A 24,764-nucleotide genomic window follows, 5' to 3' on the forward strand; every position below is an offset into this window, starting at 1 on the left:
TATTAATTATTTAGGATATAAAATAGAGCTACAAAAAATTAGACCCCAAAAGGTACAAATTAGGAGAGATAGACTACAGACTCTTAATGACTTTCAAAGATTATTTGGAGATATTTCTCATCTACGAACTATTGTTGGGGTAAAAAATGATGAACTGACTAATTTGTTCAAAACCTTAGAAGGTGACAAGGACTTAAATAGTCCAAGAGAATTATCACCTGAAGCTAAGAAAGAATTGGCCTTGGTAAAAAAGAAAGTACATGAAGGGCACGTGGATCGTATTGATCCAAAGCTGGATTGCATTTTGGTTATTTTACCCTCTAGGCATTCCCCTACTGGAATATTAATGCAGAGGGAAGATATTATATTGGAATGGATATTTTTACCAAATAAACCAAATAAAAAATTAAAAACTTATGGGGAAAAAATCTCTGACTTGATTTGGAAAGGAAAATTGAGACTTCGTCAATTAGCAGGAATAGACCCAGCAGAAATTGTCGTACCTTTAACTAAGGAGGACATTGAAAAATTATGGACAGAAAGTGAACCTTGGCAAAGAGCTTGCAGTAATTTTTTGGGAGAAATTAACAGCAAATATCCCAAAAGCAACAGAATTGATTTTATAAAGAGAGCTGATTGGATCTTGCCTCGAATAGTACGGCAAAAACCCATATCTGGAGTTCGTACATTTTATACAGATGCCAACAAACAAGGAAAGGCAGGTTACAAATCAAAAAATTTAAGTAAAGTGGTACAAAGTCCTTATAATTCAGTGCAAAAATCAGAATTGTATGCTATTCTGTTGGTATTAATGGATTTTTCAGAACCTCTCAACATAGTAACTGACTCTCAGTATGCTGAAAGAGTGGTATTACATATTGAGACTGCAGAATTTATCCCTGATGCTTCAGAATTAACTTCACTATTTATTCAATTACAAGATACAATCAGGAAAAGGAGTCATCCTTTATATATAACTCACATCCGATCTCATACTGGTCTGCCAGGCCCTCTAGCACAAGGCAATGATGAGATTGATAAATTATTGATAGGAAATGTGCTGGAGGCCTCAGAATTTCATAAAAAACATCATGTCAATAGTAAAGGTTTAAAAAAGGATTTTCCCATAACCTGGCAACAAGCCAAAGAAATAGTAAAGAAATGTCCTACTTGTTCCTTCTATAATCAAACACCATTACCAGCAGGATGTAACCCAAAGGGTACTCAGAGGAATGAAATCTGGCAGATGGACGTGTTTCACTTTGCAGAATTTGGAAAACTGAAATATGTACACCACAATATCGATACTTATTCAGGATTTCAATGGGCAACTGCTCTGAGTTCTGAAAAAGCTGATTCTGTAATCACTCATTTGCTAGAAGTTATGGCCATCATGGGTATACCTGCACAAATCAAAACTGACAATGCTCCATCATATGTCTCTGTTAAAATGAAACAGTTTTTTGATTATTACAAAATAAAACATATTACAGGTATACCACATAATCCTACAGGTCAAGCAGTTATAGAAAGGTCAAACAGAACTCTAAAGGATATGCTAAATAAACAGAAAGGAGTAACAAAAACCCCCAGAAATAGACTGCATAATGCTCTATTAACTTTGAATTTTCTGAATGCCAATGAGAAAGGAACAACAGCTACAGAGAGACATTGGGTAATAGAAAAAACTACAGAATTAAATCAGCCTATATACTTTAAGGATGTACTGACCTCAGAATGGAAGCCAGGGTATGTATTACGTTGGGGACGAGGTTTTGCTTTTGTTTCTACAGGAGAAGATAAGCTGTGGATACCATCAAAATTGATAAAGGTTCGATTTGAACAAGAAAAACCTCTTAATTAGAGGAGGTGATAGTTCATCAACCAGCATGAACATCCAATTTAAACTAACTTGTACCTGTAACACATGTCTTTTCATTTAATCAGATAATAACTTGCCAAAAAGGAACATCCCCAAAATTAGTCTTGGGGGAAGGTTTTTGTTTTTGTCTTTTAGGAGAATGAAGGTTAAGGAATCTGAAGAACACAAGACAAATGAGACAACTGAAGAAAAGGGACAAATCATCTATCCCAGGAAACAGAGTATATTGGAGTATATGGCATATGGGTATATATTATCTAAAAAATTTTATGTCTTCTTAAATGTTTGTTTCTGCTTTTCTCTAAAGATTTAACACTATCGGTTTTCTAATAGTCCCAGTTCAATTAAAATTTAAAGCTGACTTTGGAGTTGGAGAATGGCTCTCTCCTTCTTCAAACTCAAGCATGTTGTTAAAAGGAAAATGCAAACTCCCTGTATCATGCCAGAAAGAGCCATTTTCTGCTATGGGACAGGACAAAAGCCAAATTAATTAAGGGACTATTCTATTACTAATCTCAACTCTTTAATTCTATTCTGATTCTTTAAACTTTTCTTAAAGTATAAATTTTATATCAAAATTTACAAGATTGATATATATATATATATATATATATATATATATATATATATACATTTTAAACTTTGTTAAGATATGAATGGTCATATAGAGTACTAACTAATTCTAGAAAAAAGGCTTCAGTTAGCTGCATATATGTCTTTGTGTTCGAGTCTCTTATCAGTTTTCTGCAGGAAATCACGGCCAGGCCTAACATCAACTGAAGTCTCCGGAAAGAAGATGGGGCCCCACAACAACAACAACAACAACAATTCCACGTGGACAATAATAATATCACTAAGCTGACAAACATCATCTACAGATCAGCTTTGAACTACAAGGTGCTCAGAACAATTTTGAGATGACTAGCTGAGATGATCCAGTCTCAAAGACTACTTGAATAAGGACTTGAGATAAACCCTGAACTTTGGCTTTATACATAGACTGGATAATAATGAAGGATATAGTTATCTTTCCTAGAATTTGACAATTAACCTAAAAAATTTTTCTTTCAGGATAAAGATAACTTCGCCCATACCCAGCAGGAAGCAATTTTAAGAAAATGACACCCACATTGCCAAAGAAGTGGTGTGGGGCAGGTGGTTTTTTGGTTCTTTTAATGGGTTTTGGGTCTGGGATAATTTTCAATTGTTTAGGGGGGTTGGTTACAAGTTGTTGTCAAGGGTTAGGAAAAAGGCTAAGCAAAGGAGATTAGATTTAAGGTTCTTGTTTAAAAAAAAAAAAAAAAAAAAAAAAGAAAGAAAAGAAAAAGACAATTACTAGTTTTAAATACTTTACATTATTACCAACTATTAGGATATAAAAAAATGAAAGTTAGTAGTTAGACATTACAATAGAAATTGTAGTCATATTAGATATGTTTTAAAAATTGAACAGATATATTTTAGACAGGTCATCTTCAAACCCTTCAGATATCTACAGAATATGGCATTTAAAGTGTTTTAATAACTTAGAAATTTTTCTTTTTTGAGACATGTCAGCTCCTGGCAGTACCAATCTACTTCAGAGAAAATATGGGCATTGAAGAAACTGCATATGGAGTTAATTTTCATTGTGGCAAAAGTTAGCCACTGGACAACAAAGTATCCTCAAATCAACAGAAAAAATGGACAGACAGAACACGAAACAAAGGACTACCAATTCCTGCCAAAACAAGTGTGGTTATGGCTTTATCAGACGGCATCTTCTGAGGCCAGGACAATATGGCACCATCCCTGAAGTGGCCTTCACAATCTGGAAAAGGTACAGTGCCCTTTTCTTTGAAGGCAGCTGAACAGGCAGTGGGCCGATGGCTTCTGTTGTGCAATGGAACAGCAACTGAAAGCTCACGCCTCTCAATAGTAGACTGGCATTTAATAGAGGGATGTGGAGAAGGGCATGCTTAGATGAAGCCATATATACACAGCCAAGAAGAATGGACAGCTGAATTCAAAAACCATCAACAATTTCCAGAATTTAAAATCCTGAATCATGACATGACACTAGTGGAATTCAGGTGTTTCTGGTACATGGACTGCTCTCACCCAGTGTGAGGTTGAACTGTTGACCTTGTGTACAACCTACTTCACAAATGAGTCTGTCAGATACCATAAGCCTATAGGCTGAAGATGATGCCCCAACACTGTGGAGAAACCTCAGGTGACTGTCCAGGCAGCTGGCTGTTTCTGTCAACTCACAAAATTTTTGGAAGTTGCTTTTGTGCACTTCCTGTTTTTATTTTTGTTAGCTAATATTATTTCCTTCTTGGGTCTCTGAGGGAGTTGAAGATTAGTTAGTTATAGTTAAAGATTAATTAGGATAGAAAGTGAATTAGATACATTTTGGACTTACTAAAATAGGATAGATAAGGGAATTATTTTCTCTGATTTGTCAAATACAAATGGACTAGACATCGTTTAGGTATTTGTTACTTGTATATATTGTATATAGTTATTGTACTTTTGTATATAGTTTTTCTTTTGTTAGTTATAACCTTTTGCCTTTTTTCTTTTTATTAAAATAGAAAAGGGGAAATGTGGTGATATTTTATTTGTACTGAAATGTTATTTTAATTTTATGTTAATAAATAAAGTTGCCCTGGGGTCAGAGCTATTAGAGCCATAGTAAGAGCGTGGTGGTTAGAAGAGCTAGGTAGATTTCTGTGTGTTCAGGGATACAGCCAGTATTGGAGACATACGCCTTTAAGACCTGGAGGGCGGTACTTACAGGCAGTGATGAGGCAGTCATGTGGTTGGGTTTACAACCAATGAGAAGACAGAACAGAAAGATTATTTAAACAGGGACACAGGAAGTACCTCCCTCTCTCGGGGAAGCTAGGAGCACTGCAGGAGGTAAGATTTTATCTCTGAGCTCTGACCTCTCGGCTTTTCTCTTTTACCTTGGCTCTGTGTTTCTTATTTTAATAATACGATTGGTTACATCTACACCGCTAGTCACTGCCAGCACCTGTGATAACATAAGAACAGCAACAGAAGAGCAGGATGGAACGGCAGAGGCGGCTCATATTCTGGTTAGTGGAATGGTAAAGCACTCACGTTCCTGTTTAACACACAGCAGCAAGTCCTGTGTGCTGCAGAGACCAGACACCTCAGAGGCGCACCACACACTGTGACTACACAGCCTCTGAAGCATTCCTCAGGAGATCGATATTTCTGCACCAACACATTTATGAGCATCTACTATGGCCCCAGGCTGCACTACATTGTGAGTTTATACAAAGTCTTAGATTGATGTAAGTCAAAAAATAAAAATAAAAAAATCCCTCAGAGCAAAGAAACAAGAGCAGAACACTGCTGTGTGCTGTGTGCACTGGCAACCTGTACCTGAGGAAGGAAACCTGTCCTGAGAGGGCTGTGTTCTCCACAGTCAAGCGATGGGAAGGGAGGGATGCAGAGACCACTGAGAACAGAGAAAATGATTAATGGTCAAATCGTTTATGATGGTTTTGTTCTGTTTGGTTTGTTAAGACAGGGTCTCACTATGAAGACCCAACTGACTTGGAACTCATGAGATCCAAGTGCTAGGATTAAAGGCATGTACCACAATCCAGCTATGATGTTTTTACCACAGTGTGCTTTGCGTGTTTGTAAATAGGCAAATTAATATCCATATATATGTATATGTACATATATATACACACTTAACAGATAATTTTCACATAACTGTAATACTCAAAGGTGGTAATAATTATTGATCCCAGACACTGAGTAAGAAAACATTTTCTATTACCTCAACCTTTCTTCAAGGTTCACTCTAGGAGACAAGCACTGAATTCAACAGTAAAACAACTGGGAAAATGGGTGAGTTTTGCTCTGTTCAGTTATATTTTCTCTTCTGATGGAGAACATCCATTTATGGTTCCACCATAGAACAGCCCACTACATCACCACCAGTGAAGAGCACACACCTTAGAGATGATCACCGCCATGGCCAGGTTCTCAGAGTGAGCGGCCACGTAACCCAGCATCATGATGCCAGGCAGCCGTATGTTCCCTTTGCAGGACCCGATGCAGTCGATCACAGCAGCCACACCTCCTGCGTTAACAATCAGCTGAGAAAGCTGAGGAAAAAAGAAAAGCCCAGATAACATAAGATGATCTTTGTTGCCCACACTTTATTTAGGACTTAAAATAAAACTGATAAAATTGAAATATGACTTAGAGAAACTATTGTACTTTCTAAAGAGATACACAAGTATAACACTCTTGCTGTTAACGGGTACACTCACCGAGAGGAACCTTATTCTGTGATTCAGTTTTCTTCACATCAATGGGACAAGCTTTATCCCTATTATAGTGGATGTTAAAATCCTTCACGTAGACACTAAGCTTAGAGCTAGTTCATAACTAGCTAATTACTCAGCTAATATTAATGACTGAAAGCTCAGACACTTGGAACGGTCTAACCCACTTGCCCCTTTGCTGGCAATGACTAGTAAGTTGAATGTACTTCAATTATGGAAAATCTCATGCAAATAAAGATCAGTGAAGCACAATGTGTAATAAATTTACGTGTAATAAAATTAAAAGTGGTTAAGCAACGCTTGCACAGAAAAGGTAAAACTTCAGAATGAACACAGGTTTTCTTTGTGTTTGTTTTTCCCATGTAAATCTACAGTACTGATACAGGCCAGGGGATCTTTGTGGTCTGAACCAACCTAGAAATGTACCATATCATTTCATTGCTCCTAGCTGACATAAAATGCTAGGGATGGCAGAGGTCCACAGTCCCTACACCTAGAAATGGAAAAGTGATTAGAAGCTAGATTTTAAACTCCAACTACGTTATACAATCCAGTGGTCCTCCACTGGAGGGCATTCACAGTCTGCAGGACACTCAGCAATGCACAAGCTGCCTTTTGAATGTCACCACCCGAGAGAGGGGACTGCAGTCAACTTGTGGGCAGGGGCCAGGAACACTGGTGCTCGCTAAAACTAAGTATAATTGCAACCTGAAGTTCACTTTCCGCTGTTGGTTTGTTTTTACCTCGGGCGTATGTTTTGCAATCTCTCTAATTAAAGTACAAGCATTTTTCTTCACATATTCATCTTTGTCCTTCAGACAGGTGAGCACAACTGGGAAAATCTCTGCTTCGACAACCATCTCTGCCAAGTCCACAGAATGCTTTGCAATTTGACTGAGAGCTGAAAGGACTTGACGCTGTTGAGGAAAAAAAGAAAGAAACATTATACAGAATCCAATAGTCCATCTTATAATTCAGATATAGTTTTAAAAGACTTATAATATTCCCATGCAGTGCTTCCTAGGCATGAAGAAATTACAGAGAGCAGTTGAGGTGAGGCATTGTGTGGCAGGGTTGGAGCCTCCCTGAGGGGAGGCCAGGAAGCTATTGGTGAAGGCGCAGCTTTCATTGCAGTGGAAGCCTTAGGCCTGAAGGGGTCATCGGGCAAAGCTGAGGCTGGGCACCATGGGGCAGGGTCAGAATTACTGAAGAGGCCGGGAGAGGCCACAGTGAAGATACAGCCTCAGTCACAGCAGAGACTCCAGCATATTGGAGCTACAAAGGACAGGGCAGGTGTGGAGTGAAGCTGGCCTGTGCCTACCAGACAAGCTGTATGTGCTGTGTTCGGCAGAGCTGGAGAAGAACCTTTGGAGACCAGAAGACCAGGAGTCAATCAAAGACATCAGGCACTGAGCTATACTGCTGGAGTTTGGTTTTGCTTTGCTCCGATGTGCCCTGGTTTTTCCATCTTGGAATAAGAAAAGTAAGTGACATTTTTTACAGGAGCCCACAGTTAGGAGACTCTGGATTTTTAAAGAGATAAAGTGTTGGAGTTTCTGAAGGTTATGGGGCTTCAGAAGTTGTTCTGTATTTATAATATATTAATATATTATATTAATGTCAGATCTGGGGGACAAACAAGAAAGAAAAGGTTACGGTTTAACATGATGTGCTTATATGTCATAGTTGACAAGAATGGAATGTCATTGTTAGCTTCAGCTGTCAACTTGACACAAACCTACAGTCACCTTGGAAGAGGGAACATTAAATGAAGAGCTGAACAGATTGGATTGGCCTATGGACATGTCTGTGAGGCAGTTTCTTAGTTGCTAATTGGCATAGGAGGCTTCAACTCACTGTGGGCAATGCCATCCCCAGGCAGGTAGATCTGGGCTGTAAGAAAGGAGCAAGCAGGAAAGCATATCAGCTTTCCTCCGTGGTCTCCAGGCCAGTTCCTGCCTCCAGTTTCCAGCCATGAGCTCCTGCCCTGGCTTCCCTCAGTGATGAACTCTAACCTGTAGACTAAAGAAACCCTTCTTCCCCCATGTTGCTTTGGTTGTGGTGTTTTTTAATCAAAGCAGCAGAACAAATGAAACACAGTTTTCCCAATCATATCTTTACTGTATAATCCTTATAGTATTATTTTCATATATTAAAAGACCAACTACATAACGTATTTGTATGTTTTCAATCATATTTACTGATTCTTTTTAACTATATAACATCAATATGTACATATTTTCATTTTCTTAGACTATGAAAGCACTGGCTTGTCTGTCTCTTGACCCAATTTTATTACCTTCAATTTTGCATCAGGGTTGAGGATCATCTGGGCTAAGTGAGCAATAGCTCCAGCATCCACCACTGTCTGTGCTAACTCTGGAGAATGCTTGGAAATATCACTGAGGGCAGAGGCAGCAATCCTTTTCAAAGCAATTTCTGGCTCCTGGATACAGAGAACCAAAAGAGGAATTGCTCCTGCATCCACCACAGCTTGAGATAATTCTGTGGGTCCAAGAAAAATTAGTGAGTAAGTGACTTTGGGTGACTGACTCTTGGGCAAGCCATTTTTCATACTGACAGGTACAGCAAATAAAAAGGATGACAGTATATTTGACTCTCTAGACAGCTGCATTTTAAGTCAGTAGATGGAGTAGGTGATCGCCATTTCCTCACACACAGCATCCACTTGAGAGAAACAAAAAAGAACTCCAAGCATTATTTATATAATTCATTAATATAATATTCATATTCTATGTTAATTATTGACCACTGGGTATGGTGGCACATGCCTCTTAAAAAGGTAAGGCAAAGCCGGGCAGTGGTGGCTCACACCTTTAATCCCAGCACTCAGGAGGCTGAGGCAGGTGGATCTCTGTGAGTTCGAAGGCAGCCCGGTCTACAGAGCAAGTTCCAGCACAGGCTCCAAAGCTACACAGAGAAATCCTGTCTTGAAAAAACAAACTAAAACAAAACAAAAAGGTAAAGCAAGAAGTTTAGGAGTTCAAGGCCAGCCTCAGATACATAGTCAGTTTGAGGTTAGCTTATGCTACAAAAGGCCCTGACTCAAAGAGAAACTCACACCACACAGTTCAAACATTGACCTTAGAAGAAGCAAGCCAGAACTGACCTTGAAGCCTTGTACCTGAGGACTAGCTCTCACAATGTCAGAAGGTGCTATGCAAGTGGCCAAAAGAGAAAGCAATCAACAGTGCTGTAAAGCTTGTGAACCACAATAACGGCCAACACGACAAGATATCCTTGATAGTGCAACAGCGGTGCTTTTATCCTGTGGGTAGCCAACAGCTGTCTAACTAGATTTAAGGTCTGATCAATAGGAGGGAATTCATGGCAGGTACTGTAACCCTAAACAACTACTACTGGCTAGAGAGGTTATAGAGACCCTAGACCCCACCATTTTCCCAAACCAATACAATCTATAACTGTATTCTAAGTACTTGTCCTTGTACTTGGCAAAGGAAATTTTTATAGAGATCATGATTGGTTAAATGTAGAGAATAACTGACCAACCATGGGAAACCCAGCCCCAAATGATATATCCACATTGCAACTCCTATACCTGAAGATCAGGGGGTGGAAATCACAGAAGAGGTGGCAGAAAGATTGTAAGAGCCAGAAGTCCAGCACATCTACTGCAAGATTGTGTCTTCTAGGCAAACTGTACCTGTAAAACCTCAACAATATAGGTCTTGCCAAAACAAGACCTCCATAATAATGATTCAAGCTGACATACCAAAATGGATAAGGGAAATTTCATAAGACCCCACCCTAGATGAAGAGCTACAGGCAAACACTGGTTGCTGAGAGAGGTAGAATCAGTTTTCTCCAGGGACAAGCTCCCTGATTGGTTATCTAATATCGTGTTCAGCCTTAAGTATACATACAGAAGAGCAACACTAGATAGATTCAATATGGTGTGTGTGTGTGTGTGTGTGTGTGTGTGTGTGTGTGTGTGTGTGTGTGTGAAATAATAATAATTAAAGAAGAGGTCATGAATTTGAGAGGAAGTATAAGTGTGTGGTAGGAGATGTATGGGGAAAGGGGGTAGAAATGATAAAAATGCAGTCTCATGTATGAAATTATCAAAAAAAACTAAAAAGTTCAAGTTCAACAAAAAAAAGTCCATTTGACTTAAATTATATCTTCTTAATATGTGTCTACTGGAATGTAACAGATCTAACATTTCTCTCATGAAAATGATACTAATTCACCAACTCACGTGTTTCCAGTCTCATATATGGTTTCTAAAAGTAAACTACAACTCTTTAAAAATACAATTAGGGCTGGAGATGGAGTTTAGTGCAGGGCACTTGCTAAGCATGACTGAGGCCCTGGGTTCCACCCCCAGCATAAATAAATAAATAAACCATTAACAAAAACATAAACATCTTTTGTAAAACAAATTATTTCTCTTTATACTCCAACACATTTTATCCTTTTTTTTTTTTTTTTTTTTCAGAGCTGAGGACCAAACCCAGGGCCTTGCACTTGCTAGGCAAGTGCTCTACCACTGAGCTAAATCTCCAACCCCCACATTTTATCCTTTACTGGACATAAGAGGGGCAGCTGCACGTTTGAACTCACAGCAGTCACGACAGTCTACATAGACAAGACCTGTGCAAGCTTAGCCAGACAAATCCCAACATGCAGAGGGGAGGTAAACAGGAAGTCCCATCCCTAGCCAAGAAGCTATTGGCAATTGATAGCTGCTAGGAGAGGTAGAGTTGGTTTTCTTGTAGAGTATATCTCCTAGTAAGTTGAGCATTTTCCAGCTAAAGGCCACACATCAGGAATATATGAGCAGCAGAAATTGAACTTCATGGATGTATATTTTTAAAAAGTTGACATAAATTTGGGTAGATATGGAAGGAAGGGTTGGTGTATCTGGGAGGAGCTGAAGGAGGGGTGAATATGATCAAAACACATTGAACGAAATTTTCAAGCACTGATTAAAAAAACTAAGCATGACAGGGTATTTGATCATCTTTTTAAGGATAATTTAAATAACTTTTAATTTAAAGAATTACTACTATTAGGGCTAAAAAGATAGTTCAGCGGTTAAAATGACCCAGGTTTGATTCCCAGCAGCAGCATGGCAGCTCACACCATCTGTAACTCCAGTCCCAGGGGATCCAGCACTCTCTTCTGGCCACCACAGTACAGCATGCATGTAGTACACAGACATACATGCAAGAAAATACATAAAATAAAAATGAAGGTGTTGTGGAATAGAATATTTGTTTAACTATGTAAAGATGTGTTGCATTTGTTTAACTATGTAAAGATGTGTTGTTGTTTTACCATACCTGTCTAAGGCACCTGATTGGTCTAATAAAAAGCTGAATGGCCAATAGCTAGGCAGAGAAGGAATAGGCGGGGCTGCCAGGCAAAGAGAAAAAGGATGCCAGCCAGCCAGGGAGGAAGCAGAAAAACAGGATGGAAAGTATGTTGATGAGGTAAACCAGCCTCCAGGCAGTACAGAGATTAATAGAAATGGGTTGATTTAAGTTTTTTTTAAAAAAGCTAGTTAAAAACAAGGCTAAGATAAGGCTGAGCATTCATAATTAATAATAAGTCTCTGTGTCATGATTTGGTGGCTGGCAGTCCAAAAAAAAAAAAAACCTGCTACATGAAGGTTTTTGGTTTTTTTTTTTTTTTAATTACTAGGGCTGGAAAGATGACTCAGTGGTTAAGAGTGCTAACTGCTCTTTTAGAGGACTTGAGTTTGCTTTGCAGACCCCACAGCACACAGCTCACGACTCCAGATTCAGGGAGTCTTACACTCTTTCAGGCTTCTGTGGGCACCTACATATATGACATATACTCAAACAGACACATACATGTACATAAGATTTTTAAGAATTAGTATTATATACTAGAAACATCCATTTATTCGTACTTTAGTTGCTGTTTTTATTTATGCCCTTATTTAATTTAAAAGGTTATCTTTTTACATTTATTAATTTATTTTGTGTGTGTATGTGAGTGTGTTTGTGTGTGTGCATGACACACATGTGGAAGTCAGCAGAAAGCTTGTAGAATTAGTTGTCTGCTGTGACTACGTGGGTTCTGTTAATCAAGCTTAGGTTGTCAGGCTCAGCAGCAACCCCTACCTGCTGGACCCCAAAAATATTACACTTTTAAATGTTAGAAGTTACTTCATTGTTAGCATTTTTAGATGTAATAGAGAATGAACTTGCATGAATATTAAGCCATTTATTACATACAGCTAGAGAACTTAATGTAGTCTCTGACAGCCAAGTGTTTTCAGTACAGGAATAGTTGCCCCTGATGACCTCATCACTGTGGGTAAAGGAACAAGTCAGGCTACTCCCCCTGGAGCTGCAGGAAGCACACGAGATGCCATCCCTTAACACTTCTCCATCTCCTGGAACTTTCTGTAATTGTTTCTAACAGAACTATAAGGCTGATATACATACCATTTTTAAATAATAGCAATATGTGAAACTGGGATAAACAAGTGTTTACTTCATAACTCTTCAAATGCCTGTGCTTCCATAGGACCTGCCTGGAGTTTTTGGCTTATTTGGTTCTTTTCCTAACACACTGGGGCTGGACTGACTTGTACCGATTTGGAACCAACAGCTGTAAAGTGAAGTGGATCAAAATCTTTACCTTTAATAATCAAAAGTCTCAGTACAAGCTTAAGGTTTACAGAAGAAAGCACAGGTAAAAGGGAGGACGTTGAAGATCAACAACATTCATAAAGTTAGCACCAACACTGGATGAGCGGGATTAGAATTGACTCAGATCAGTGTCTCACTCAGACATCACCAGAGGAGCTTCCTCTTGCACTAAATGGGAACTAACAAAGAGACCCCCAACTGGAAAATGTGCAGAGACTGAGAGACTTTGGGACACTCAGTCCCAAATGGTGTGTCTCATCAAAGCCCTCCATTCAGGGCTCAGGGAGTTATGAGGAAGAGGAGGCAGAAAGATTGCAAGAGCCAGAGGGGATGGATGACTCCAAGAAAACAGAGTCTTGCAGACACAACAGACAGACACACATATGATCTCAGAGACTGTGGCAGCATGCACAGTGCCTGCACAGGTTCAAGCCCATGGAGTTCAAGCACTGAGACAGGGAAGTAAACAAGAGCTCCCATCCTTAACCAAGAAGCTATCTCCAATTGTCATCCGTTTGCAAATGGAAAATGGGTTTTCTTCAACGGAGTCTCACTGGGTATATAAACCACACTTAAGGGCAGGCCTCATGCTCAGCAGCAGATGACCAACACAAAATAAACTCGATGTTGTTTTTGTAGACTTTTGTCTCATACGGCTTTGTTTGGGCATTTTTAATCTTACTTGATTTCTGCTTGAACATTATGGTTTCCAATTTAGTGTTTTTATGGGTTCTGTATGAGTGTCTTGTGCCCTGTCTTTCCCTCCTTCTCTCCTTCTTTCTTTCTTTTTGTTGGTTCTGGTTTGTTTCTTTGCTTGTTCTCTAAAGAGAGAGAAAGAAGGTGTGGAGTGGGTGGGTGAGGATATGGGGAGGATCTCAGAGGATCATGGAGAGGGAAACTATGATCAAAATGTATTGTATGAAAAATGTTTTTAATAAAAAGTATATATAAAGAACTAACTCACGTTGGCTGAAAAGGAGGACAAAGCAGAGAAGAATGCCTCCATTATACAACCTCAGATTAAAATTTTATGCTTTCTTAAATCACCTATGGAAGGATTTCTGGACAGGAAAAAAATGACAGTCTTTCCACTTTAAAGTCTTGAAGCCATATGTTGTTGCTGCTGCTGCTGCTGCTGCTGCTGTTTGGTTTGGTTTGGTTTGGTTGTTTTTGAGTGTTTGTGTACGTTTGTGTGTGTGTGTGTGTGTGTGTGTGTGTGTGTGTGTGTGTGTGTGTGTGTGCATGCAAGCATGAGAGAGAGAGAGAAAGAGAGAGAGAGAGAGAGAGAGAGAGAGAGAGAGAGAGAATACATGATTACAGGTGCCAGGTCAATGTGCACACATGTAGGTCAGAGAACATCTTTCAAGACTTAGTTCTACCTGAAATCAGGTCGTCAGAGTTGGTGCAGAGTCCTTTACCCGCTGAGCTGTTCCTCCAGCCCACATTTCACTTCAACAGCTGAAACTAGGCTGAGTAAAGAAGCTCCAGAGCAAGTACTTCACAGCCCGCATCCTGCTCTTCCCCTCTCAAGCCCCTGACTTCTGCGGTCATTCCAGGTCATACACTAACTTCTGAAGATCTGGAACTAGAAACTGCAGATGAGCGAGAACATGCAGTATTTGTCTTTCTTGGTCTGGGCTACCTCACTTAATATAATCTTTTCTAGTTCCATCCTTTTACTTGCAATTTGCATGATTTCATTTTTCCTTATAGCTGAATAGTATTTCATAGTGCATATGTACTATATTTTCTTTATCCATGCATTGGTTGAAGGACATTTAGGTTGTTTCCATTTCCTAACTACTGTGAAAAAGGCATCAATGTATGTGGCTGAGCAACTATCTGTAGATTTTAGGATGTGGAGTCCTTTGATCATATGCCAAGAAGCGGCATAGCTGGGTCATATGGTAGATTTATTTTTACTATTGTTGGGATTCTCCATAATGACTTCTAGAATGGCCACACCAGTTTGCTTTCCCATTAAAGGTGAATGAGGATTCCCTTTTCCCCATGTCCCCTCTAGCATGTGTTATTCATTGCCATTCTGACTGGTGTAAGATGAAATCTCACACTTGTTTTAATTAGCATTTCTCTAATTGCTGAGGATGATGAACACTTTTTGAGGTACTACTTAGCCATCTCATTTCTTCCTAGATTGTGGGAAGCCCAGCCCCAGTGGATACATCTGCATTACAGCTCCTGCATCCATGGCTCAGAGAACACATGAAAGAGGGAGTAAAATGATGATAAAAGCCAGAATATCAGGAAGTCTGCTGTGAGAGCTGCCTCTTCTAGAATGCCGCACAGACAATGCCTGAACAATGACAGTATCAATAGACATGCTGGTTCAGTGGGGGGAAATCTCCTGGGGTCTCACTCCTAGACAAAGAACTACAGGCAATGAATGACTGCTGAAACAAGGAGACTTAGCTACTCCCAGGGACGAGTCCCCCAGTTGGTTATCCAGTACAAACTGGTCAGCCCTGAAACCACATACACACAAACAACAAAACCACATTGGGGAGGTTGTGTGTATACAATATGTGTGTGTGATAAAAATCAAAGAAAAATATGCTAATCTAAATATTGAAATTGAGAATCAGTTTTTAGTTGAATTAAAGGTGAAAAAATGCATTAGTCACAGCTGATGTGAACAAAGTCAAATGTGACTAATGGTCACCATGTTGACAAAACTATACCATAAAGCCAAAAGAGACATAGCATTATACCATAAATCATTACATTTGGACCATCAGATATTCTATCTTAAGTAAAATGCTTTAAGACAATTAGCTTACTTATAAAGTAACCTGTGTCATTTATCTAAAGCCACATATAAAGATCAAAATGGGGCCGGGTGGTGGTGGCACACGCCTTTAATCCCAGCACTTGGGAGGCAGAGCCAGGTAGATCTCTGTGAGTTTGAAGCCAGCCTGGTCTCCAAAGCGAGTTCCCGGAGAAGCACAAAGCTACACAGAGAAAGCCTGTCTTGAAAAACCAAAAAAAAAAAAAAAAAAAAAAAAAAGAAAAGAAAAGAAAAAAAAAAAGATCAAAATGGGTATATGTACCACATTTTATTTATCCATTCTTCAGTTGAAGGGCATCTAGGTTGTTTACAGGTTCTGGCTATTACAAACAATGCTGACATGAACATAGCTGAGCAAGTGCCCTTGTGGTATGATTGAGCATTCCTTGGGTATATGCCCAAGAGCGGCATAGCTGGATCTTGGGGGAGATTGATTCCCAATTTCCTAAGAAAGCGCCATATTGATTTCCAAAGTAGCTGTACAAGTTTGCATTCCCACCAACAGTGTAGGAGTGTTCCCCTTGCTCCACATCCTCTCCAGCATAAGCTGTCTTCAGTGTTTTTGATCTTAGCCATTCTGAAGGAGTACTACTCAGCAAAGAAAAACAATGATATCATGAGGTTTGCAGGCAAATGGATGGATCTAGAAAAAAAAATCATCCTGAGTGAGGTAATCCAGACTCAGAAAGACAAACATGGAATCCAAACTCAGAAACTCACTCATAGGTGGATACAAGATGTAAAGCAAAGGATGACCAGACTGCTACTCACAACTCCAGGGAGGCTACCTAGTAAAGAGAATCCTAAGAAAGACACAGGGATTGCCCAATGACAGAGAAATGGATGAGATCTACATAAGCAAACTGGACGGGGGGAGGGGGTAAATGGAGGGCAAGGGTCAGGGGAAGAGAGCTTAGGGGAGCGGGAGATCCCAGCTGGATCAAGAACAGAGAGGGAGAACAAGGAAAGAGAGACCATGATAAATAAGAACCCCATGGAAATAAGAAGAAGCAAAGTGCTAGAGAGGTCCCCAGAAATCCACAAAGATACCCCCACTATAGACTACTGGCAATGGTCGAGAGAAAGTCTGAACTGGCCTACTCTGGAGGCCGGACACCCTAACTATTGTGATAGAACTCTCATCCAGTGACTGATGGAAACAGATGCCGAGATCCACAACCAAGCCCCAGGTAAAGCTCCAGGAGTCCAATCGGCAAGAGAGAGGAGGGATTATATGAGCAAGAGATATTGAGAGCATGATTAGAAAAAGCACAGGGACAAATAGCCAAACTAGTGGAAACACGTGAACTGTGAACCAATAGCTGAGGAGCCCCTATGGAACTGGACCAGGCCCTCTGGATAAGTGGGACAGTTGATTAGCTTGAACTGTTTGGGAGGCCCCCAAGCAGTGGGACCAGGACCTGTCCTTAGTGCATGAGTTGGCTTTTTGGAACCTAGGGCCTATGCTAGGACAAAACTTTGCTCAGTCTAGGTGAAGGGAGGAGGGGACTGGACCTGCCTCAACTGAATCTACCAGGCTAAGCTGAATCCCCAGGGGAGACCTTGCCTTAGAGGAGGTGGGAATATGGGGGTGGGTTGGGGGGAAAAGGGAGGACAGAGGAATCTGTGACTGATATGTAAAATTAAATTAATTATAAAATAAAAAATAAAATAAAGTAAAAAGATCAAAATGGGCACCCAAAATATGTCAGCTAGCATAATACAGTATAGTTCCTATTTTCCTGTGGACTGTTGTTCTAACTTCATTTCTGGTCAAAAACAATTAAGGGAAGGAAAAGGTTTATTTAAGCTTACAGGTTACAGTTTTTCATTGAGGTAAGTCATGGCAAGAACTTTAAGTAAAAACTGTGTAGGAGCACTGCTTTCTACCTCACACAGGCTCATGCTTAGCTAGCTATCTTATACTTCCCAGGGAGCGGTGCCTGGGGTGGTCTGAATGAGAGTGCCCACCCCCATATGCTCATATGTTTGCATGCTTGGTTCCCAACTGGTGGAACTCTTTGGAGAGGATTAGGAGGTGTGACCTTGTTGGAAGAGGTGTGTATGTTGGGGTGGGCTTTGAGGTTTCAAAAGCCCATGTCATTCCACAGTTAGCTTTCTCTCTGCCTTATGGTTGTGGGTTCTACGTGAACTCTCAGCTACTGATCCAGCACTATGCATGCCTGCCTGCCTGCCTGCCTGCCTGCCACCATGCTTCCTGACACGATGGTCATGGACTCACCTTCAGAAACTGTCAGCCACCAGGAAACTCTTTCTTCTGTAAGTTGTTTTGGTCATGGTGGTTTTTTCATGACAAAAGAATAGTAATTAAGACAAAAATTGGTACTAGGAGTGGAGTATTTCTGTGACAGTCTTGACTGTGTTGTTACTTTGAGGGAAATGGAAGACTTTGGGACTTTGAACTAGGAAAGCAGTTGGACAATGTAAGTAGGGCTTAATGAACCATCCTGTTAGGACATGGAAGACAATAGTGCTGAGAACTATGCAAACTGTGGGGGTTTCACAAGGGAACAATACCAGCAACTGGGCTAGAGACCATTCTTGTGATATTTTGGCAAAGCACGTGGCTGCTTTCTGCTCTTGTCCTAAGAATCTGCCTGAAGCTAAATAGAAGAGTTTTGAATTAATTTTGTTGGCAGAGGAGATTTCAAGGTAGCCTAACATTGACGCTACCATATGGTCATTAGTAAACACTCTTATGCAGATTTACAATGAAAAAGAACAAGTGGAGCAAAAGAAATACAAAATGCCCTGTTTGAGGAGAAAAGAGCATCAGGAACATTGATGTTAGAGTGAGGTCTGTGCTGAAAGAGATAAGGAGAGAGGAAATAAAGGGAGTGGTGACCTCGGGGCAAGACCCCATGCAATGAAAGAACTGCTCTAAGGAATTACCTGTTGCTGAAGAGCAACAACAAATCAAGGCTTATGCAAATGTAATTCAAGAAGGGGGCCAGGATCCATCCCAGGCAAGCAGCAGAAGGTGCAGCATCTGCCACCTGGTTCCTGCTTTAGAGTCGTGGCAGATACAGGAGTAAAGGGTTTGTAGAATTTTCCCACAGGGCTAAGGAAAGTTGCTGAGGCCAGGCATGTGGCAGGAGAGTTCCCACATTGAGCCTTGGAGAAGCCATTGTGTGAAGCTGTGAAGGTGAAGCCTGGATTGTGTTGGAGACCACAGGATGTTGGAGATGCCAGAGTCATGGGATACTAATGTCTAGAAAATAAAACAAGTTCAAACAATATTGTTCATCTAAAGAAAATGTCATGATGTACACACAGTGACATAAAACCAAGCTGAAGCCTTAAACTAAGAGATTTCAGGTGCTCTCAGCAGATCTCTGCATCTGCCTCCACCAGTCACTGGACAAACTTGCGTAGCTTTGGTGCAGTGTGAAGGGGCTTGGATCTGCCTAGGCTCAGTGTGCCGGGCTCTGCTGTCTTCCCATAGGAGATCTTGATTTGGGGGATATGGGAATGCAGGGTGGCTTGGGAGAGAGGGCTAGGAGGTGGGAGGAGGGAGGAGAGGGAATTTGTGGGTGGTATGTGGAGTGAGTAGAAAATTTCTTAATAAAGAAAAATGAAAAAGTTAACTTTGATTTCAGTTGTGAGTGGTTGGGGGTTATCAAGTGGTGGTGGGGTTATCAAGAATAGCTAACCCCAGGGCTACAGAAAGCAATCACAGAAAACTAACATTTGGACTGCTGACAGAGCTGCAAAGAAAGGCCTAGTTAAAAGTTCATCTCTATTTACTGGCAGAGCTGATGGCTGTCAACGTCCATCTTTTAAGCTCATAACCTTTTATTTCTATATTCCCATCTTATTCCTATGTTCTCTGCTGAGAGCACCTGAAATCTCTTAGTCTAAGGCTTCAGCTTGGTTTTATGTCACTGTGTGTACATCATGACATTTTCTTTAGATGAGCAATATTGTTTGAACTTGTTTTTGCTGTAGTTGACCGCTATCCCCCAAAAGTGACAGCTGCCATGGGCATGAAGAAAATCGCCAACAGGTCAAAGATCAAGTCCTTTGTGAAAGTTTATAACTATAATCACCTCATGCCCACAAGGTATTCTGTGAACATCCCCTTGGACAAAACAGCTGTCAACAAGGATGTCTTTAGAGACCCAGCCCTGAAACACAAGGCCAGGTGGGAGGCCAAGGTCAAGTTTGGGGAGAGATACAAGACAGGGAAGAACAAATGGTTTTTCCAGAAGCTTCGCTTTTAGGTATATTTTTGTTCCCATCATTAAAAAACAAAAAACAAACAACAACAAAAAAACAAAAACAACAACAAAAAAAGAACCAATCTCAAAGATCTCAGCGTTTTTGACAAACAATCATCATAAAGAATGAGGTAGAATTTCAAAATGTTGATGGAAGAACCAACACGTCAGCAGAGCATGATACAGGAGCTCATGGAGACAAACCAGCAGCTTAAAAGTGAACTTCAGCTAGAACAGAACTGAGCAACACCAGGAACATTGAGCCAATGACCTGGAACAGATTATCGACAGCATGAAATGCAAAATTGATGAATTAGAAGATGAGTCCCTAAACAGGGTTTGCCAGCAACAAAATAGAATAAAATACCTTCAAAAGGAGCATAAACTGTTACAGATGAAATGCCAGCACTATAAGAAAAAACGAATGGAGCAAGAAGAGACCATTGCTTCTTTGCAGAAGCCTATCTACAGATCAACCAAAGAGGAAAAAGAGCATGTTGTCACTCAAAACAGAGTGTTTGCCCATCTCTGCAAGAGAGTTCCTCACACAGTCTTGGATAAACAATTGCTTTGTCTAATTGATTACTATGAATCTAAACTTCGAAAATTCCATACACAAAGGCAATGTAAGAAAGATGACAGTCAGTCAGAAGAAAAAGACTACAGAAACCTGGATGTCTCACCAAGTTATAAAAACCTTCTGATGTTACAGAATCAACTTAAGGAATCAAAATCCAAGATTGACATACTTTTAGGTGAGAAGCTGAGCCTCCAAAAGGATCTGGAAAACAGGCCCACAGAACATGAATTAAGATTTTATAAACAACAGGCGAAGAAACTGGAAAAGGCCCTTAAGAAAAGCATCAAATTACAAGAGATTATTGGTCAAAAAAAGGTTGATGACATGGAGAAAAAAGATGAGCCCCCAAAAGACAGCCATCAACAGGCTCTAATTGACCAGAGATACTTTCAGGTGCTGAAATTCAATTATACACAATCCTTGAGCTCCAGTAATTATTTATAAAAGGAGCAACGGAGGAGCCCAAAACTTCAATAAAGATATTGTTCAAGATTGTGGATTTGAACATCTTGTTCCTATAATAGAAATGTGGGCAGATTAACTTACATCCTTAAAGGGTTTGTATAAATCCTTAAAAACACTGTCTGCAGAACCAGATGAAAATGAAGGTGTCAAAGAAGATCTGTTGTTTATGGTAGATACCATGTTGGAAGAGATTGGAAATGAGAAGGAGAGCAGCAACATGCCAAACTTTCAAACTTTGCAAGCTGTTGTTTCTCACTTCCAAAAGCTTTTTGATGTGCAGTCTTTAAATGGAGTCTACCCCCAAATGAATGAAGTGTGAGAAACACTGTGAGAAACCTTCAGGAGCTCTTAGAATTAGACAGTTCATCCTCATTGTGTGTGGTGGTCAGCACAGTTGGAAAACTGTGTAAGATAATTAATGAGGATGTGAATAAGGAGGTTAAACAAGTATTAGGACCTGAAGACCTACAAAGCATTATCAACAAATTAGAAAAACATGAGGCATTTTTTCCAGTGTTTCAAGAGTTTGATCTTAGAAATTGATGACTTGGATGCCATTGTACGTGCAGTAAAGAAATTAAAAGTATTTTCATACTGAAAACAAATCAAATCCTTTTTACTGTGTAAATTGTATTCTTAACATTTTAAGTTTTTGAAAGGACTCAGGCAAGATTCTAAAATGTATCAGTTCTCAGAATTCATCCTCTTACCATTAGTTCATTCTCAATCCATATTATTTTTATTTTTTGATTATTAATAGAAAGTAACTGTTAAGTTATTAAAATAGTAAACTAACTTTAGATTCCTTAATCATTTCCTAAGTAATGCTTGAATGTTTTAAAATGTAATAGTTATTTTAAGAAAGAGATTGTATATAATAAAAGAGACTCAGGGAGAGATTGCAAATTATAGAAAGTTGTATTTAAGTTCAAGACTTAATGACCTTTTGGCAAGAGAAAAAGGAATTCCAATTGCTTTCTAAACCCAACCAATAGGAAGCCACTACTTTCCAGGCAAAGATTAATAGACATATTCTGTTAAGATACCTTTCAAAGCAGAAAGAAAAGACTTTGTCTTTGTATTAACATAGGAAGTTAATCATGAGGTAAAATAGATGATTAAGTAGACATCTTTTAGAGAAAATATGTCTTTATTTGCAATACTAATGTAATGTACTTTTATAAATAAATAAAATCACAAATAAAATTTTTGTAAAGAATCACCCCTCCCCCACAAAAAAAAAAAACTAATATGTATGAGCATGTTGTGGGTATGTGATCCAAATAAACTATCATTCAAACCTGATTTCTCATCATGTACACAATCACCCTAAACTCAACCTACTGTTTATTGAAACTGGATTCATGTAATAAATCTGGAGTTACCCTGTTTTCAAATATGCTCCATTACCTGTATTATGTCTTGCAATATATCCAAGTGCCCAGGCTGCAGCCTCCTTGACTCCAGGGTCAAAATCCTCCAAGCATATCACCAGTGTGTCTAGAGCTCCACAGTCAACTATGGCCTGGGCTAGCTGCGGAGAATGTTTACCAACTGCTCTCAGCACAAAGGCAGCTGCTTTCTTGTAGAAACGCTATCAGGAAAAAAAAAAGAACAGACCAAAACGGCTTAAAAATTAACATTAAGGAAGCTCAAGAGATCTGGAATACAAAAGATAAATCTTAACCTGAAAAATCACTTTGATGCTTTGAAAGTCCTCCATTGCTCCTCTTTGGTAAACTGAAAATAAGGTATGTTTAAAATGACATTTTCAATTGTCTTACACTTGAGTATGCATTTGAAAACTGTAAAAATTAAATGTAAACATAATTATTTCCATAATTTCACAAAGTAATGAGAGTTCATGATAGTGAAGGCATTATTTAACCCACAGGAACACTTAGATTGTTCAATATTTCACTGTACTCTCTGCCAACTAACTCATGTCCCTTGCTTGCCTTCAGTCTCCAGGCATGGCAGTACTTTGGTGACCTCAACTAGTTTTTCCTGAATCCCAAGTTATCCTGAAATAACAATCATGTTTCAGGATGTTCTTAGCAGACACCACATAAACATAAAGGTAAAATAGTCACATATTTTAATTTTCTCCTGATAAGGAAATAGGCTAAACAATAGAATATAAGTCATTTGATCCTCTTAGAAATGTGTTTCTGGACACAGCAATGAGGTTGCATATATGAACCAGTGCGCATGAAGGTCCTTGTGCCCAGAGATCTCCAGGGAAACCAGGAACATTAAACACACATGATTGTCCTCTCAAAGGAAAGGGCATATAACTTTTTATCCAATATAAAAGGCTGGGAATTGGAGGAGATTAACAGCCTAGTGATCTGTGTTATCCAAAGGGCCAGGCAATGTCAAGCTCCCACAACCAGGACTGTAGGTGGCTAATAGCCTAAGTGACCTCTATGCTGTCTATCCTATGGCTGATATTCTTCCCATGCCATACATCTATCCTTACTTAGGCCCTTAAGCTAAATACATATAGTCTATCTCTAGAACCCACCTTCTTAGAAGAAATGACACATACTTAGAGAGTTTCAATGTAAGTATGTCTCCTTGCACACCAGGGGTTATATTGCACCAGGAAATTTTTTTTTCCAAATTGTGCTGTGTTTAAATATTCCAGCAATATAGCCCTTGGCATCAGACTCTCTATGTGATCTAATCTGACTAAATAGTGGTGAACAGAGTTTTCATTTTCACTCTTCAAGGTTCATTTCCCTGCCAGCTATGGTGCCTAGAGGGACCCCTGTAACTGGCACCATGTGGGGAGTACAACCTCAGGAAAAGACAAGATTTCTTTGAAAAAATTAGGGGTGCAGAAAACTCGAGTCTCTCACTGTAAATGATCTGAGACCTTAAGTGAAAAAGTGGGATGAACCTGGGTTCCTCTCAGTCCTTTTCAATAAATCATTTTTCTACAATTATTGAAAAGTTTGTTAATATCCACAAAAAAAATTCAGAGCTAGAGCTCTGCAACTTTATATGCAGAGGAACTAATGAATGAGCACCCATGAAAGGGAACATAAAATCTTTGTCAGATATTTTTACTAAATGAAGAGGAACAGAATTTTTTTCTGGACACATCTTGGCAGGGTGGGCAGAATGGACTCTGTAGTCATTAGACTTCCAGGCCAATCACACACTTTGGGGGCCTGAGCCCTGCAGGATCATTTTGTAATTCAAAGCTCTGTGGTTGCTTGTGTCTGTCTGCCCTTTCCACACAGGGCCCACCAGACAGAGTGGCAACACCTGAGTTCCTAGGGATGGTGGGCAGAGCTCCACCACCTGCAGCATGAGCTAGCTAGGATCCCCAGAGCTTAGATTTGTTTGTTTATTTTTTGTTTATTTTCCCTCACATTGGCAGTTACTCGACATAGATTGATCAATGGTCTCTTCATGGGAGAAAACACATTAAAACAAGCCCAGTGTCTAGTACAGAAACAATTGCAGCTAGTCTGTAAAGCACTTATGCCAATGCTGGTTACATTTCCTGGGGTATTGGTCATTCAGTATAGGAAAGACATTCTCCTCTTCTGCTTATCAAATCAATGCTTAAGTGAGTACTTTACTTTCATGGTAAATAAACTAAAAGATCAAACTTTTAACTTTCAGGCCAAAAATTCTACCAGGGAACTTCTACAACTGATAAACTCCTTCAGTAAGGTGGCAGGATATAAGATTAACTCAAAAAAATAAGTAGCCCTCCTATATACAAATGATAAGTGAACTGAGAAAGAAATCAGAGAAATATCACCCTTTACAATAGCCACAAATAA

General features: G+C 39.6%; 1 protein-coding gene and 1 pseudogene across 2 annotated transcripts in view; one reads left to right on the forward strand and one right to left on the reverse strand.

Annotated features, from left to right (window-relative positions):
• Positions 1-24,764, reverse strand: part of LOC102916146 (sperm-associated antigen 6) — a 168,601-nt gene that overhangs the window by 89,967 nt on the left and 53,870 nt on the right. For both annotated transcript variants that reach the window (XM_076548392.1, XM_006993029.4), the window contains exons 4-7: positions 22,372-22,555; positions 8,501-8,706; positions 6,945-7,118; positions 5,866-6,018 (exon numbers count right to left, since the gene is read on the reverse strand). In XM_076548392.1, coding sequence (XP_076404507.1) covers positions 5,866-6,018; positions 6,945-7,118; positions 8,501-8,706; positions 22,372-22,555 — 717 coding nt within the window. The remainder of the gene's footprint in view (positions 1-5,865; positions 6,019-6,944; positions 7,119-8,500; positions 8,707-22,371; positions 22,556-24,764) is intronic.
• LOC102922319 (centrosomal protein of 70 kDa-like) lies at positions 17,902-21,559 on the forward strand (annotated as a pseudogene).

The sequence above is a fragment of the Peromyscus maniculatus genome, chromosome 12, assembly GCF_049852395.1.
Source record: "Peromyscus maniculatus bairdii isolate BWxNUB_F1_BW_parent chromosome 12, HU_Pman_BW_mat_3.1, whole genome shotgun sequence".
Lineage (NCBI taxonomy): Eukaryota > Metazoa > Chordata > Mammalia > Rodentia > Cricetidae > Peromyscus > Peromyscus maniculatus.